The sequence below is a fragment of the Heptranchias perlo genome, chromosome 7, assembly GCF_035084215.1.
Source record: "Heptranchias perlo isolate sHepPer1 chromosome 7, sHepPer1.hap1, whole genome shotgun sequence".
Classification (NCBI taxonomy): Eukaryota; Metazoa; Chordata; class Chondrichthyes; order Hexanchiformes; family Hexanchidae; genus Heptranchias; species Heptranchias perlo.
In genome coordinates, this window is record NC_090331.1 from 59448240 (window position 1) to 59466844 (window position 18605).

At 42.2% G+C, this 18605-nt stretch overlaps 1 protein-coding gene across 2 annotated transcripts in view; it reads left to right on the plus strand.

Moving 5' to 3' along the window:
- dnajc10 (DnaJ (Hsp40) homolog, subfamily C, member 10) overlaps positions 1 to 18605 on the plus strand; it is a 77601-nt gene that overhangs the window by 44744 nt on the left and 14252 nt on the right. For both annotated transcript variants that reach the window (XM_067987681.1, XM_067987682.1), the window contains 4 exons: positions 10561 to 10677; positions 12396 to 12497; positions 12587 to 12742; positions 14578 to 14711. In XM_067987681.1, the coding sequence (XP_067843782.1) occupies positions 10561 to 10677; positions 12396 to 12497; positions 12587 to 12742; positions 14578 to 14711 (509 nt within the window). The remainder of the gene's footprint in view (positions 1 to 10560; positions 10678 to 12395; positions 12498 to 12586; positions 12743 to 14577; positions 14712 to 18605) is intronic.

Sequence of the window (18605 nt, forward strand, 5' to 3'; positions counted from 1 at the left end):
TTTAATATTTGATAATTTACAATTACTGAACCCTAACCCTAATGCAAAGTGTCGAGTGAAAAAAGGTAATTTGGCCCATCAAACCCACTCTATTCCAAGTTCATATATGATTTCTAACATAAACCATACCTAAATTCCTTCCAAAACCTCCCCTGAAAAATCACATGCAGTTAATTAATATTTCCATTACACTTAATCGCCACCCTAGTGAGAAATTCAAAAATTCCAGTGATGGCCACAAACAGTAACAAAGTTAAATTACTTTTGACATACCCCAATCCCCAACATACCATGGATAACAGAAATCTAGTGCATGTGGATTATAATTTCCCTCAAATAATTAGGAACACTGGATGTATATTCAAAATAATATGCTTATCACTTACTTGTTCACTCATAAGGGGAGGGGTGAATCCTACCTCTGATCAGGTGCAATACAATGTTCTAAGTTCCTGGCAGGTATTAGCCAGTAGAGATACTTTTATCTCCTGTACTACTGCCAATTTCTGGAACACCCTCCTAAAGGATTGGGGACCTTGTCTTACTCCGTTTCTGTACACACTTCACCCTTTTGGAGTTATCTGTCAAGAATAGAACTGAGCCTAAATCTGGAATATAGTCAGACCACCTGGATTTTAATTCTAGTTTGTTCACCAAACCTACGGGTAGAATCAAATGTCTTGTGGCCACCTGTTATTGAGCTATGCTGTCCTGTAGGGTGTCAAGAAGGTGATTGCTGTAGTACTCAGTTATGTGTGAGATAGAAGGCCCACCAGCACCTTCTCGGGGTAACTGTCGATGGGTACTAAATGTGGCCTTATCAATATCCACCACGTTCTAATAACAAATAATAAAACAAAATGTTTGCAGCCATTCCTCCATTATAAGGCTTCCAGCAGGCCAAATATCCATCCTCACTTTCTGAAGTGTGACAGGAATTTGAAGACCATATTTCAAAACTCTTTAATTACAAAGGTCTAAAGAAAAGTCTAGAACCTGGTATTTGTAAAGATGGCCATCAACCATGCCCTGTGATCCTTTTGCCTGGCTTGCAGAATCAGAAATGTACATTCAACAGAGAGATTAGGCCCAAGAAAATGTAAAAACTTGCTCTTCATGGGCGGTTTTCGACTTGAACATTTCGAAGTTTATAAAGAACTAAAACTAATAGAAGACTTCTGCCTTCTTCAGGCGAATGACTTTGTACATTTATGTATTAATTCATGATTCATGTAAATTTTATTAATAAATTACATTTTGGTTCATGGGTCAACAAGGAACATGGTAGTCTTGGAAATTAGATTTCATGTTAGAGTGAGCAGCTTGAGTGTGAACAACGCTACTGATGGCATCACAGGAAACAGAAAGATGGCATAGTTCCATTGTGGAAAAATGAGAAATAGCATTTCCAATTTGGGGATGGGAGGTTCCTCTTTTGTCCCCAACCCACTGGATTTTAAGTCATATTTATGAAAAGTGGAAAAATTCAATGAAGGATGTACAGTACTATTATTTTTCAAGGACTCATTTAGAATAGTAATAAATAAAGCACCATCCATATTTTGAAATAAAAACAGAAAATGCTGGAGAAGCTCAGCAAGTCAGGCAGCATCTGTGGAGAAAGAAGCAGAGTTAACATTTCAGGTCGAAGAAATTTCGTCAGAACTGGAAGTCGTTAAAAGAATTCAAGTTCTTAAGCAAGTACAGAGTTAGAGAAAGAGGGGAGGAGAGGAAAGAACAAAAGGGAAGGTCTGTGATAGGGTAGAGGGCAAGAGCGATTAAATGACAAAAGGGATGATGGTGCAAGGCAAGGAGGGTGGTAATGGGACAGGTTAAGAAACATAAGATTGGTCAGGAGTAGCTGTAAATGGCAGCAGCAGAACCATTACCAGCACTGGCTGACTGAAAAATAGGAGCAGTGGTTATGATCTGAAATTATTGAAATCAGTGTTGAGTCCGGAAGGTTGTAAAGTGCCTAAACAGAAGATGAGATGCTGTTCCTCGAGCTTACATTGAACTTCATCAAAACGGTGCAAGAGGCCGAGACAAAGAGGTCGGAGTGTGAGTGGGACGGGGAATTAAAATGGCAAGCGACCAGCAGATCAGTGTCATGCTTGTGAACAGAGCGGAGGTGTTCAGCAAAGCGATCACCCAGTCTGCGTTTGGTCAACCCAATGTAGAGGAAACCGCATTGTGAGCAGCGAATACTGTATACTAAATTGAAATAAGTGTAACTGAATCGCTGTTTCACCTGGAAGGAGTGTTTGGGACCCTGGACAGTAGGAAGGGAGGAGGTGAAGGGGCAGTGGGGAGGAGAGCGGGTGTTGGAGGTGATGGAAGAGTGGACCAGGGTGTCGCAGAGGGAGCAGTCCCATCGGAATACTGAAAGGGGAGGGGAGGGGAAGATGTGTTTGGTGGTGGAGATGGTGGAGGATGATACGTTGAATGTGGAGACTAGTGGGGTGGAAGGTGAGGACAAGGGGGACCCTATCATGGTTCTGGGAGGGAAGGGAAGGGGTGAGGGCAGAAGTGCGGGAAATAGAACGGAGACGGTCGAGGACCCTGTCAACTACAGTGGAGGGGAATCCTCAGTTAAGTAAAAAGGAAGGCACGTTGGAAGCACTGGTGTGGAAAGTAGCATCGTTTTGCTTTTGACCATCCATATTTTATTTATTTCTATACCAAATGGAATGTTCTAGGACTGTCCAGGGATTTTTAAGTACATATTTTATTTGTTTATATGTATGTATTTAAAAAGATATACATATATAGTTGGTGCTGTTTAGGTGCAATATACTCAACTGAGACATTAACTGTTACTATGTTTATTTTTACTCTCTACATAATTAAACGCTGAATTCTTCTCCAATATTTTATAGCAAGATTGGTCTTTAAGCTCCTTCTGCCATGTACTAATAGAGCAGGCTTCTCTGTTACCACTTGCTAAGAGTCACTGTGCGAGAAAATGTTATTTTTTTAAACCTTCTGGGTATGACCATAATGCATAATAGGAGTGTTTCTGGTATAATTCAGTACTACATTTTGAGGGAAATGTGTGCATGAGAAGACCCCAAGAATCCAGGAGAGCGTGTTGCCTACCTGGTGCAAGAGTAAAAGATATCTCAGAGTAACTGGAGAGGAAGTTGGAAAGGGAGGGTAGGATCCAATTGTCGTGGTCCATGTCAGCACCAATCACATAAGGAAGAACAAGGAGGAGGTCCTGCTAAGGGAATATCAGAAGTTAGGAACTAAATTTTAAAAAACAGGACCTCACGGGTGCTGATCTCCGGATTACTACCCGAGCCATGTGCTAATTGGCATAGGGATGGGCAGATCACAGGTGAATGTGTGACTGAAAGAGTAGTGTGGGAAGCAGAGGTTCCATTTCATGGGACACTGGCACCAGTACTAGAACACGAAGGAGCTGTACCGCTGGGACAGCTCCACCTGAACCGGAATGGGACCAGAGTTCTAGCGGAAAGGATAAATAGGGTGGTGCATAAGGCTTTAAACTAGCAAGATGGGAGGAGGGAGCAATAACTAAAGCTTAAAGATAAAAGAAACAGGAGATGAGTGTAAAGGTCAGACCAGGGTAAGGAATAAAGATAACAAATGTTCAAGGAATAAATACAGTTATAAAACAGAAGTATAAAAGGACTGTTAATATTAAGGTAAATGGAACAACTATTAAAGATGAACTAAACTGCCTGTACAGCAATGTACACAGTGTCCAAAATAAAACGGAGGGAACTGGAGGCAATAATCTGTAGTGAGGAACCAGATGTAGTAGGAATAACTGAAACATGGCTACATAAAGAACAGGACTGGCAACTAAATATTGCAGGCTATAACATAATCAGAAAGAATAGGGAAGGAAGAAGGGGGTGGAGTAGCTGTACTAATTAGAGATAACATAATGGCAGTAGCAAAAAGGGACATAGCTAATGGAAGGATAGAAACAAAATCCATCTGAATTGAAATAAAAGACAAGGGATTGATCACGCTAACAGGGTTATACTGCAGACCACCAAATAGTGGAAAGGAGGTGGAGGAAGAAATATGTAAGCAAATATGTGAAATGAGTAAAGGACATAGAATAATCATGGAAGATTTTAACTATCCCCAAGTAAACTGGTAGGAAGAGGTAGGTAAAGGGGTACAGGGAATGGAATTTATGCAATGTGTGCAGGAATCTTTTCTTATCCAATATGTTAAAAAACCCAACAAGAGAGGAATCACTGCTGGATCTAGTAATGGGAAATGAACCAGAACAGATAAGAGAAGTAAGCGTAGAGGAACATCTAGGCAATAGCAATCTCAACAAAGATTGAGAAGGACTTAAGTAAGACAAAGACCAAAGTAATAAATTGGAAAAAAGCTGATTTTCAGGGGATGAGAATGGAACTAGGGAAAATAAACTGGAAAATTTACTGATAAAGAAAGAAATAGAACAGCAGTGGAAAACACTTAAAACGGTGATCAGAAGGGTCCAGGAGAAATATATCCCACTAAAAAGCAAGAACAAACTAGCCAGTAATGATACAGCATGGATGAATAAAGAAATAAGGGCAAAATTGAAACTAAAGAAAAAGGCATACACTAAGTACATAGACAACAAAAGAGAGGAGGACAAAAGGGAATACGAAAAGGTTAGGAAAGAAGTTTTTAAAATACATTTAGGAAGGCAAAGAGAAACTACGAAATTAAATTATCAAAGAATATAAAAAGAAATAGTAAAGTATTCTACAGACACATAAATAACAGAAGAAAAATCAGGATAGGGATTGGGCCACTGAGGGATACACATGATAAACTCGAAGGTCATGACTGCAAAATGGCAGAAATAGTAAATAATTACTTTGCCTCACTATTTACAAGGGAGACTAATATGGTGGGCGTGACATTAGAAGAAGATGATCAAATAAGATCTGAAGACATTTAAACTTAGAAAGGATAAAACCCTTGGTCCGGATGGATTGCATCCATGTATATAAAAAGAAGTAAGCGAAGAGATAGCAGAGGCACTATTACATATAGATGAAAATTCATTAGAACAGGAAATAGTGCCAGAGGACTGGCAGACAGCTAATGTGATTTCTATATTTAAAAAGGGAGACAGAACCAGTCCAGGGAATTATAGACCAATTAGCTTATCGTCGGTGGTAGGAAAGATAATGGAATCTTTACTCAAAGATGTAACAGAAAAACATCTAGAAACTGATCATATAATAAAGAATAGTCAGCATGTATTTCAAAAGGAAAAGTCAAGCTTCACCAAGCTTACTGAATTATTTGAAGAAGTAACTAAGGGAAGATGAGGGTAATGCAGTAGATGTAATATATTTGGATTTTCAAAAGGCCCTCGATAAGGTACCGCATAGTGGACTCATGACTAAGGTTAGAGCATGTGGAGTCAGGGGACAAGTAGCAGAATGGATAGCAAGCTGGCTACAAAACACAAAACAAAAAACAGAGATTATGGGCTAAAGGTAGTTACTCAGACTGGCAAAAGGTGGGAAGTGGTGTTCCACAAGGATCGGTGCTGGAACTGCTGTTGATCACCATTTACATAAACAAGTTGGACTCGGGAATCGGAAGTACAATTTCAAAATTTGTGGACGACACCAAATTGGGGGGTGTAGTTAATACCAAGGAGGAGTGAGACAAAATACAGGAAGACATTAATAAACTTGCAGAATGGGCGTGTAATTGTCAAATGAATTTCCATACTGTTTGGGGGGGGGGGTGGGGAGGATGGGGAGGATGATCGGGAAAGCAATAGTGATAGGAGATTCAATAGTTAGGGGAACAGACAGGCATTTCTGTGGCCACAGACGTGAGTCCAAGATGGTACGTTGCCTCCCTGGTGCCAGGGTCCAGGATGTCACTGAACGGCTGCAGGACATTCTGAAGGGGGAGGGTGAACAGCCAGAGATTGTGGTCCATATCGGCACCAACGACATCGGTAGAAAAAGGGATGAGGTCCTGCAGGCAGTTTTTAGGGAGCTAGGAAAGAGATTCCTAAGCAGGACCTCAAAGGTAGTGATCTCCGGATTACTCCCGGTGCCACGCGCTAGTGAGTATAGAAATAGGATAGAGCTGATGAATACATTTCTGGAGAGATGGTGCAGGAGGGAGGGCTATAGATTCCTGGGCATTGGGACATGTTCTGGGGGAGGTGGGACCCATACAGGCCGGATGGGTTGTAACTCAACAGAGCTGGGACCAGTGTCCTCACGGGGAGGTTCACTTGTTCTGTGGGGGAGGGTTTAAACTAATTTGACAGGGGAATGGGGACCAGGATGTAGCATTGGTAAGGGGAAACTAGGTGCACAAAGGATTGGGAGAGACACATAGCACTAGAGTAAGAAATAGTACGGTATTAGGTGGGATCAGACTAAGAGAGAATACAAGGTCTAAGATAGGTCTACAGTGTATGTGTGTAAACGTACGAAGCATGGTAAATAAGGTTCGTGAGCTGCAGGCACAAACAGCCACATGGGAATAGGATGACATGGTGATAACGGAGACCTGGCTCAAAAAAGGGCAGGATTGGGTACTAAATAATCCTGGATACAAAGTGATCAGGAAAGATAGGGAAGGGAAAGGAAGGAAAGAAAGGGGTGAGTGTGACAGTATTGGTACGGAGAATATTGCAGTGCTGGAGAGAGATGATGTCCTGGAGGGGTCAAGGACAGAATCTAATTGGTTAGAGTTAAGAAGCAATAGAGGTTCCATTATACTACTGGGTGTATTCTATAGCCCACCAACTAGTGGGAAGGATATAGAGCTGCAAATTTGCAGGGAAATTACAGAGAGGTGCAAGAGCCACGGAGCAGTGATAATGGGGGACTTCAATTATGATAATATAGACTGGGATAGTAAAAGTGTAAAGGGCAGAGAGGGGGCAGAATTTCTGAAGTGTGTTCAGGAGAACTTTTTTGATCAGTACGTTTCCAGCCCAACGAGGATGGAGGCATTACTGGATCTGGTTCTGGGGAATGAGGTGGGTCAAGTGGAGCAAGTGTCAGTAGGGGAACATTTAGGGAACAGTGATCATAGTATCATAAGGTTTAGATTAGCTATGGAAAAGGACAAGTAGCAATCTAGAGTAAAAATACTTAATTGGAGGAGGGCCAATTTCACTGTGTTGAGAATGGATCTGGCCCGGGTAAATTGGATTCAAAGATTGGCAGGCAAAACTGTAATCGAACAATGGGCAGCCTTTAAAGAGGAGATGGTTCGGGTGCAGTCTAGGTACACTCCCACGAGGGGGAAAGGTAGGGCAACCAAAGCCAGACCTTCCTGGATGACGAAAGAGAGAGAGTAAGATGATGCAGAAAAAGGAGGCGTATGACAGATGTCAGGTTGATAATATCAGTGAAAACCAGGCTGAATATAGAAAGTTCAGAGGGGAAGTGAAAAAGGAAATAAGAGCAGCAAAGAGAGAGTATGAGAATAGACTGGCAACTAACATAAAAGGGAATCCAACAGTCTTCTATTGGCATATAAATAGTAAACGAGCAGTAAGAGGAGGGGTGAGGCTGATCAGGGACAAAACAGGAGACCTATGCATGGAAGCAGAAGGGATGGCTGAGGTTCTAAATGAGTACTTTGCATCTGTCTTTATCAAGGAAGAAGATGCTGCCAAAGTCACAGTAAAAGAGGAGGTAGTTGAGATACTGGATGGGCTAAAAATTGATAAAGAGGAGGTACTAGAAAGGCTGGCAGAACTTAAAGTAGATAAGTCACCACATCCGGATGGGATGCATCCTTGGCTGCTGAGGGAAGTAAGGGTGGAAATTGTGAAGGTACTGGTTATAATCTTCCAATCATCCTTAGATACGGGTGTGGTGCCAGAGGACTGGAGAGTTGCAAATGTTACACCCTTGTTCAAAAAAGGATGCAAGGATAAACTCAGCAACTACAGTCCAGTCAGTTTAACCTCGGTGGTGGGGAAACTTTTAGAAACAATAATCGGGGACAATATTAACAGTCACTTGGACAAATGTGGATTAATTAAGGAAAGCCAGCACAGATTTGGTAAAGGCAAATTGTGTTTAACTAACCTGATTGAATTTTTTGAAGAGGTAACAGAGAGGTGTGATGAGGGCAATGCGGTTGATGTGTATATGGACTTCCAAAAGGCGTTTGAAAAAGTGCTACATAATGGGCTTGTCAGCAAAGTTGACGCCCATGGAATAAAAGGGGCAGTAGCAGCATGGATACAAAATTGGCTAAGTGACAGGAAACAGAGTAGTGGTGAACGGTTGTTTCTCGGACTGGACGAAGATATACAGTGGTGTTCCCCAGGGGTCGGTACTAGGACCACTGGTTTCTTGATGTATATTAATGACTTGGACTTGGGTGTACAGGGCACAATTTCAAAATTTGCAGATGACACAAAACTTGGAAGCGTAGTGAACAGTGAGGACAGCTATAGACTTCAAGAGGACATAAACAGGCTGGTGGAATGGACGGACACGTGGCAGATGAAATATAATGCAGAGAAGTGCGAAGTGATGCATTTTAGTAGAAAGAACGAGGAGAGGCAATATAAACTAAAGGGTAGAATTCTAAAGGGGGTGCTGGAACAGAGAGACCTGGCTGAATATGTGCACAAATCGGTGAAGGTGGCAAGGCAGGTTGAGAAAGTGTTAAAGAAACATACGGGATCCTGGGCTTTATAAATAGAGGCATAGAGTGCAAAAGCAAGGAAGTTATGTTGAACCTTTAGAAAACACTGGTTCGGCCATAACTGGTGTATTGCATCCAGTTCTGGGCACCGCACTTTAGGAAGGATGTGAAGACCTTAGAGAGGTGCAGAAAAGATTTACTAGAATGGTTCCAGGGATGAGAGACTTCAGTTACATGGATAGACTTGTGAAGCTGGGGTTTTTCTCCTTAAAGCCGAGAAGGTTGAGAGGAGATTTGATAGAGGTGTTCAAAATCATGAGGGGTGTAGACAGAGTAGATGGAGAGAAACTGTTCCCATTGGCAGAAAGGTCGAGAACCAGAGGACACAGATTTAAGGCAATTGGCAAAAGAAGCAAAGGTGACATGAAGAAAACCTTTTTTACGCAGCGAGAGGTTAGGATCTGGAATTCACTGCCTGAAAGGGTAGTGTAGGCGGATTCATTCGTGGCTTTCAAAAGGGAATTGGATAAGTACTCGATGGAAAAAAATTTGCAAGGCTACGAGGAAAGGGCGGTGGAGTGGGACTAGCTGGATTGCTCTTGCAGTGAGCTGGCTCGTGCTCGACAGTCCGAATGGCCACCTCCTGTGCTGTAACCATTCTATGATTCTATGAATATAGATAAGTGTGAGATATTACATTTTGGTAGGAAGAATAGGGGGCCACATACTGCTTGGATAATAAGAGTCTAAATGGGGTAAAGGAGCAGAAGGATCTGGGAGTACAGATACACAAATCACTAAAAGTAGCGACACAGGTTAACAAGGCCATTTTTTTTTAAAAGCAAACCAAGCACTGGGGTTCATTTCTAGAGAGATAGAATTGACAAGCAGAGAAGTTATGTTAAACTTGTACAGAACCTTGTTTAGATCACACTTGGAGTACCGTGCACAGTTCTGGTCTCCATGTTATAAAAAGGATATAGAGGCACTGGAGAAGGTGCAAAAAAGATTTACTAGGAAGATACCAGAACTGAGAGGTTATACCTATCAGGAAAGATTGAGCAGGCTGTGGCTCTTTTTTTCTAGAAAAGAGAAGACTGAGGGGTGACCTGATAGAGGTCTTTAAGATTATGAAAGGCTTTAATAGGATAGACGTAGAGATGTTTCCACGTGCGAGGGAGACCAGAACTAGGGGCCATAAATATAAGACAGTCACTAATAAATCCAATAGGGAATTCAGGAGAAACTTCTTTACCCAGAGAGTGGTTAGAATGTGGATCTCGCTACCACAAGGAATAGTTGAAGTGACTAGCATAGATGCATTTAAGGGGGAGCTAGATAAACACATGAGGTTCAAAAGGAATAGAAGGATATGCTGATAGGGTTAGATGAAGTAGGGAAGGAGGAGGCTTGTGTGGAGCATAAACACCAGCATGGACATGTTGGGCCAAATGGCCTGTTTCTGTGCAGTACATTCTATGTAATTCTATATTTTAAAAAAAACTGTCCTTTTAGCCCCCAGACCTGGATTTGAGCCCAGACCAAACAGAATAGAAATATTTTCAATCTAATCTTTGTCAAGGATTCCATTAAAATGCGTTTAGACTAAACGCAGAGTTTCAATCTATTTTCCTAGGAATGAATCCACAAAAAAAGAATGTTACCCTTTCTGAGGCCAGTTATTTATATGGAGCAAACTTTTGCATGTACTTGCTTTGATTCTGCTAAGGAAATTCATTAAAGATTCACTAAAGATGTGCTGACAAACCACAAATGTCAATTAACCTTAATGGATCCCATCTATATATGTTGTATGCATGAAGTTGTAATAAGTTGTACAACCAAAGTAAGATATTTCACATTGTAGTATATTAATGTTTATCTGTGATTGAAAGCTGGAATGTATTTCTTCATCATTTTCAGTGGTGTCCTCCCTGTCGTGCCCTTTTGCCTGAACTGCGAAAAGCTTCCAAACAGTTGGTTGGTCAGCTTAAGTTTGGAACATTGGATTGTACAATCCATGAGGGTTTGTGTAACACAGTAAGTATGAACATTTTTTCATACCATTGCTTAACAGCAACAAATTATATTTAAATAGCGAATTTAACATACAAAAATGTCCACAAAAGTGCTTTACAGAGTTGTAATTAAAAGAGAAATTTGGAGGGGTGACCACAAGTTTGGTCAAAGAGGTGGGTTTTAAAGAGGAGAGGGAGATGGAGAGGCAGAGGGGTCTGTAAAGGGAATTCCTCAGTGTAGGACCAAGGCAGCTAAAGGCACAGCAGTTAATGGTGGGGAGAGAGAGATGCCAGTCAGGAACAGAGAGTTTGGTAGGGCTGGGTATTGTAGGGCTGAGGAGATTTCATGGACTTACCCCTCCCTATTTCTGTAGAGATTTAAACGAGAAGTGAGAATTTTTAATTTGAGGCATTAAAGGACTGGGAGCCAGTGTAGGCCTGTGAGGACAGTGGAGATGGGCGAGTGGGACTTGGTGCAGAATAGAATATAGGCAGCACAGTTTTAGATGAGCTGATGGAGGATTGGAGATTGACCAAGAGAGCATTGGACTAGTCAAGTTTGGAGGTGACAAAGGTATGGATGAGGGTTTCAGCAGCAGATGGGCTGAGGCAGGGACGGAGGCGGTCGATGTTATGGGGGTGGAAGTAGGCGTTTTTTGTGATCGAGAGGTTATGGCGGTAGGAAGATCAGCAAGGGTTTAATAGAAAGCCAAGGTTGCGAACAAGCTGGTTCAGCCAGAGACAGAGGCAGAGGCTGAGGAGGGGACTGGAGTTGGTGGCAAGAGAATGGAGTTGGTGGCAGGGGCCAAAGACAATGGCTTCAGACTTCCCAATCTTTAGTTGGAGGAAATTACAGGTCATCTAAAACTAGATGTTGGACAAACAGTTCAAAGGCAGTGGAGGGGTTGAGAGAGATAGTAAAGAAGTAGAACAGGTGTCTTCATTATACGTGTGTAAGCTGGCTCCATGTCTCTGGATGATGTTGCCAAGGGGCAGCACATAGATGAGGAAGAGTGGGGGGGGCGCATGGTTAGATCCTTGGAGGACTGTAGAGGTAATGGAGCAGGAAGAGAAGCCATTGCTGGAGATGCTGTGGCTAAAATCAAACAGGCAAAAGTGGTTGTCCCACTGAGCTGGACAATGGAGGAGAGGTGTTGGAGGGAGATGACATGGTCAACTGTGTCAAGGCTTCAAGGAGGATGAGGAGGGAAAATACACTAGTCACAGAGAATGTAATTCTTGATTTTGATTAGGGTTGTTTCCCTGCTGTAGGAGGTGCTTAAAGCTGATTGGAGAAATCTGATTGGAGTTGCAGGAGAGATGGGCATGGATCTGGGAGGTGACAACACGTTTAAGGACTTTGGAGAGGAAAGGTTGGAGATGGTGCAGTTGTTTTGAAGGACAGAAGGGTCGAGGGTGAGTTTTTTCAGGAGGGAGGTGATGACGGTAATTTTGAAAGAGAGACAGTACCTGAGGAGAGGGAACCATTTACAATGTCAGCTGACATTGGGGCCAGAAAGGAAGGTTGGGTGGTTAGCAGTTTAGTGGGACCAGGTTTGAGAAAACAGGAGATGAGTTATGTGGACAAAATGAGCTTGGAGATGCATGAGTTGGGGGTGGGGAGATAGAGAGAGATAGGGGTTCAGGGCTAGGGCAGGGGAGGAGGTTCTTAAGAGGTTTTGCTTGATTAAAACATTTTTTTAAAGTTCAGGATTAATAATTCTTGTATTGCTGTTCAAGCATGGTATCCGAGCTTATCCAACAACATTAATATTCAACCAGTCCAATGTTCACGAATATGAGGGCCATCACACAGCTGATGAACTTTTGGAGTTTATTCAGGTATGAAATTTTTATACAACAGTGATTTGTTTTAATAAACATTTATTTTTGCCACTGATTTAATTTTTTTTTGTTTACTGTTTGCGTAGGATCTCATAAATCCCTCGGTAATTGCACTGACGCCAGAGAACTTCGAAGGATTAGTTACAAAAAGAGCACAAGGTGAAATTTGGATGGTGGATTTCTATGCTCCATGGTGTGGTCCTTGCCAAGCTTTGATGCCAGAATGGAAGAGGATGGCTAGGGTAAGAAAAACTTTTTCATTTTGCTCCCACCCAAAGAGTAACTCGAGAGTGTTACGATCTCATTTTCAATTCAATCGAGGAATCCTGCAGAATGACTTTGCTTCAAACTACTTGTTCCCTCCCAAACCAAAGTAAATTGATTATCACTTGCATGAGCTTTCTATTTAATAGTTAATGGTACAACCTTATTGGAAAAATGTATTAAAATGATATTCTAATCATTTGAAAACTGATTTTGAATTTCATTGCATGCTTGGACCAGAATTACGTTGTAAGCAAATGGAAGTGGTATAATGCAATTTCATGATGAAAGCCAAATTTGACCTGGATATGTTCATTTCGATTTGACTACATTGAGTAAACCTTCATTCAAAGAATGACTAAGTGCTTAATTGCTTTTTATTTCACACTTTACCTCTAAATTATTTTGAGGAGCATTAATAGTCATGTAACTTTGTATTAAATGAGTTGTATTGCAAATGTGACATTAATGGCAACATTGCTAATATTCTTTCATTCACTATATATACACACACATTTACGTCAGTGTTTAGTGTCACACTTGAAAGCGTCACGCATGCAAAGTCTATGTCACATTTGCACTTCATTGGCTCAACTATCATATTGATTTAAAAGCAACAAACAAGTTCATTAAAATATCCTGGCACAAAGCAGATAGAGCTATTTAAACTGTTAGTGAGTTGGAGAGACTTTGGAAGATATGGGGAGGAGTTAAGATAAAGCATACAGTGTACTCTTAGTTGCTTAATTTAAATTATCTGTTAATTCAATTGAATTTATGTCAAAAATGTCTCTTTAATAGGCATTGAAAATTTGCCACTTTATTCAAACCTCTTGATTTGAATTAATTGGTTAATAGAAATTTAAATTCCCACCTCGTGGGTTCTGACCACCAAAATTTGCTGTTTAAGCTGAATTCAACATGGTTCAAGCAGACACGAGCAGCTAACCTTCCTGGGCTATCTAACCTCATCATGCTCGAAAAGGTGAATAAATTTGCCAAAGAGTTGGAACTGACCCTGTTTCTGCATTGTAGATCACACAAGACAGGGTCAGCAATTGTTAATATGATCCAGAAGCAGGCATTTGATTTAAAAATCGTGCCTGTCCGTCAGCTTTGGTAGTCTTTACACATTTAAACCCCTGATGGAGGTTGACACAGTCAGTCTTGTCAGTTTTACTGGCTGACCACTTCACCTTGTTAAAGTTGCAGTTCGTTATTTTATCTCTTTTTTTTCTTGCTCAAAAAAAAATAATAGTCTGATGAACACAGGACATTCTGTAGCAATGTCCAGAATCTGAAGTAATTCAAATGATTACAGGTAGCAAAGGATATGATGCTCAGACATTCTGCCTGTGCTGACAGTGACGCTTATGACATCACCATAAACAATGTTTAACAGATGACTCCACAGGACTAATAGGATAGTGAACCAAATCCTCCTGTAGCATGTGGAAAATTCTGAAGAACTGGCATTCCTATATGGCAACATAAGCTTACATGTGGAGATCCGGGGAAAAAAATTAAACTCGGCGGGGGGGGGGGGGGGGGGGTGTGATCTAGTCTGTCGATTTCAATGCAAGATGACATATTTGTTTGAAAGGCTTTGAGAGCACCATAAATTGAAGACATTAAACGTTCTACTTCAATACCTCCAAGAAAATTGGATTTAAATTGCGATTGTTAGTGGAGTTGTATATTTTGATAAGTACTTATAATTTCAACTACCTCAAACTGACGCATCCATTGGATCTCACTGCACTCAATTTTCCCAAATTTTTCAGGTACTAATGCAGATGGCTTCTCTCTTTAGATGCTGAGTGGAACAGTCAATGTTGGCAGCATGGACTGTCAGAAGTACTATTCTCTGTGTCAGAAAGAAAATGTGCAGGCCTATCCAGAGATCAGACTCTACCCACTGAACACAAATAATGCTTACAAGTACTAGTATGTATTATAAAAACTTTTTTTCATCTGTGTGTATTTTTAAAAACTTTAATTCATAGTTATTTTTTAACTTCTTATTGAGACTCTCATTGCTAAGTGATGGCTTGCTTGAGGATTGCAATCCCAAATCAATAGGTAATCCTTATTTATTTCCAGTTTCCCAAAACTGTTCTCCCTAACTCTAGATTCCTGCTAACTTCAGGCATGTGCTGAACATGTTTACATATCTAATTACCTGCCCAAAATAATATTGAATGTATAAGGTGATTGGGTAGTACGTGGGTTAACACTGTACTATCCAGTCGTCTTATACATTCAGTTTTAGAGTTTTTACTCAGTGGTGTATGAAGATATACTAGTTGTGAACATAAGAAATAGGAGCAGGAGTAGGCCATACGGCCCCTCGAGCCTGCTCCGCCATTCAATAAGATTATGGCTGATCTTCGACCTCAACTCCACTTTCCCACCCAATCTCCATATCCCTTGATTCCCCTAGAGTCCAAAAATCTATCGATCTCAGCCTTTAATATACTCAACGACTGAGCATCCACAGCCTTCTGGGGTAAAGAATTCCAAAGATTCACAACCTCTGCATGAAGAAATTTCTCCTCATCTCAGTCCTAAATGGCTAACCCCTTATTCTGAGACTATGCCCCCTAGTTCTAGATTCTCCAGCCAGGGGAAACAGCCTCTCCGCTTCAGTGGTGGTTGTAAGTGTCTAAGTGAATTGAGTTTAGGACTGTCCTAATCTATCTTCTAGTGAGTGCAAATCCAGAACACACAACTGCCCATAATTTCAGCACAAAGTTCTTTTTCTCACTCAGGGACAATAAGAATGGTTGCTGTTGGAAATAGAGATGCTGTGCTGATGCAGTATTTTTTGTTCTTCTGAAATTGGGGCAGAGTAGGAGCTTTACTGGCCTGTAAACGTTTACCTAGTATGGGGAATTGAAGGCAGGGTCAAGAAGATAGTTCTGAAAATATTGGGGGAAGGTGGCCAGGGAGAATTGGATAGAGCTTTCCAGAAGCCAGGACCCATTGGAGTTTAAAGAAGATGGGATGATGGGCATATAGGACTTAGTGCAAGTGATGACTATGGGCTACAGCACTTCAGATGAATTGAAGATTGTGGAGGGCTGCTATGGGGATGCCAGCTGGAGAGACACTGGAAAAGTCATACCTTGGAGTAATTAAAGTATGGACTAGGATTTCATCAGTAAAAAGAAATTTAGCAGAGGCAGGGAATATTTTAGAAGTAGGAGAAAGCAGTTTTGATAATGGAGCGAATGTGGGAAAGAAAATTGAACTCAGGGTTGAGCAAGACACCGTGCCTGAGTCACTTTGAGATGGTTGCCGGGCAGTTGAGGCCAGGTACTTGGAGATGCTGATAGAAGCTGAAGAGCATACCCTCAGTTTTGGCAACATTCAGCTGGAGGAAGTTTTGGCTCCTCCAGATACTGATATTACAGACAATGTGGAATGTCAATTAAAGTCACAAATGACATCCTGTGTGACTGTGACTGTGGTGCACTATCCCACCTCATCCTTCTCAACCTCTGCAGCCTTTGACACGATTGACCACACCATCATCCTTCAACGCAACTCCTCCATTGTCCAGCTGTGTGGGACTGCCCTTGCCTGGTTCCACTCTTGCCTATCCAGTTGTAGCTAGAGAATCTCCTGCAATGTCTTCTCCTCCTGCCCCTGGAGTCCCCCAAGGATCTATCCTCAGCCCCCTCCTATTTCTCATCTATACACTGCCCCTCAGCAACATCATCCAAAGGCATGACGTCAGGTTCCACATGTACACTGCCCAGCCCTATCTCACCACCACCCCTCTCGACCTTTCCATTGCCTCTGTGTTGTCAGACAAGGCTGGACGAGCTGTAATTTCCTCTAGTTAAACATTGGGATGATCAAAGCCATCATCTTCAGCCCCTGCCACAAATTCTATTCACTAGCCACCAATCCCATCCCCCTCTCTGACCACTGTCTCAGGCTGAACCAGACAGTTTGCAACCTCGGCATCCTATTTGACCCTGAGCTGAGCTTCTGACCCTATATTCGCTCCCATCACAAAGGCCACCGACTGCCACCTCCATAACATTTCCCATCTCCACCTGTGCCTTAGCTCATCTGCTGCTGAAACCCTCATCCCTGCTTTTGTTAGCTTCAAACTCGACTATTGCAATGCTCTCCTGGCCAGCCTCTTCCACCTTCCGTAAATTCTGTTGCCCATATCCTAACCCACACCAAATCCCGCTCACTCATCATCCCTGTGCTCACTAAACTACATTGGCTCCCAGTTCACCAACACCTCAGTTTTAAAATACTCATCCTTGTGTTCAAATCCTTCAATGGCCTCGCCCCTCCCTATTTCTGTAAACTCTTCCAATTCTACAACCCTCCAAGAATTCTGTATACCTCCAACTCTAGCTTCTTGTGCATCCCCCCACTCCCTTCGACCCACCATTGGCAGCTGTGCCTTCAGCTGGCTAGGCTCTAAGCTCTGGAATTCTCTTTCTAAACCTCTCTACCTCTCCACCTCTCCTCTTTTAAAACCCATCTCTTTGACCAAGCTTTTGGCCATCCATCCTAATATCTCATCCTTTGGCTCAATATCAATTTTCGTCTGATTACACTCCTATGAAGCACCTTGAGGCATTTTCCTACGTTAAAGGCACTATATGGATGCAAATTGTTGTTGAATGTGACAAACTTTGAGTCAATGGAGGAGGCAACAACATATAACTGGATGTCATCAGCATACATGTAGAAGTTGACCCCATGCTTCCAGATATTGTCATTATGGGGTAGCATGTAATTAGTGAAGAGGACAGGGCCAAGGATGGACCCCTGGGAAATAGTAAAGGTGACCGTACGAGCATAGCCATTAACAGCAATATAGTGTCTACATTGAGGTAAGATTCAAAAGAGAGCAGTGCTCCAGAGGTAGACTGCAGAAGAGAGAGGTTGAAGGAGAATGGTGTGGCTGACGGTCAAAGATGATAGAGAGGTTCAGGAGGGATAGGGACTCGCAGTCACACACGATATTGTCTGTGAATTTGATTAATGCAGTCTCCATACTGTGGACAGGACAGTAGCCAGATTGGTGGGACACGAGTGAACAGCAGTGAGGGAGATGACAGTATAACAACAATAACTTGCATTTATATAGCGCCTTTAACGTAGTAAAACATCCCAAGGCGCTTCACAGGAGCGTCATCAAACAAAATTTGACACCGAGCCATGTAAGGAGGTTTTAGGACAGGTGACCAAAAGCTTGGTCAAAGAGGTAGGTTTTAAGGAACATCTTAAAAGGGGGAGAGAGGCGGAGAAGTTTAGCGAGGGAATTCCAGAGCTTAGGACCTAGGCAGCTGAAGGCACAGCCGCCAATGGTGGAGCAATTAAAATCGGGAATGCGCTAGAGGCTAGAATTGGAGGAGGGCAGAGATCTTGGAGGATTTTAGGGCTGGAGGAGGTTCCAGAGATAGGGAGGGGCGAGGCCATGGAGGGATTTGAAAACGAGGATGAGAATTTTAAAATCGAGGCGTTCCCAGACCGGGAGCCAATGTAGGTCAGCGAACACAGGGGTGGTGGGAGAACGAGACTTGGTGTGAGTTAGAATACGGTAGCAGAGTTTGGATGAGCTCAAGTTTATGGAGGGTGGAAGATGGGAGGACAGCCAGGAAAGAATTGGAATAGTCCAGTCTGGAGGTAACAAAGGCATGAATGAAGGTTTCAGCAGCAGATGAGCTGAGGCAGGGGCGGAGACAGACGATGTTACGGAGGTGGAAATAGGTGGTCATTGGCGATGGAGCGGATATGTGGTCGGAAGCTCATCTCAGAGTCAAATAGGACGCCAAGATTGCGAACAGTCTGGTTCAGCCTCAG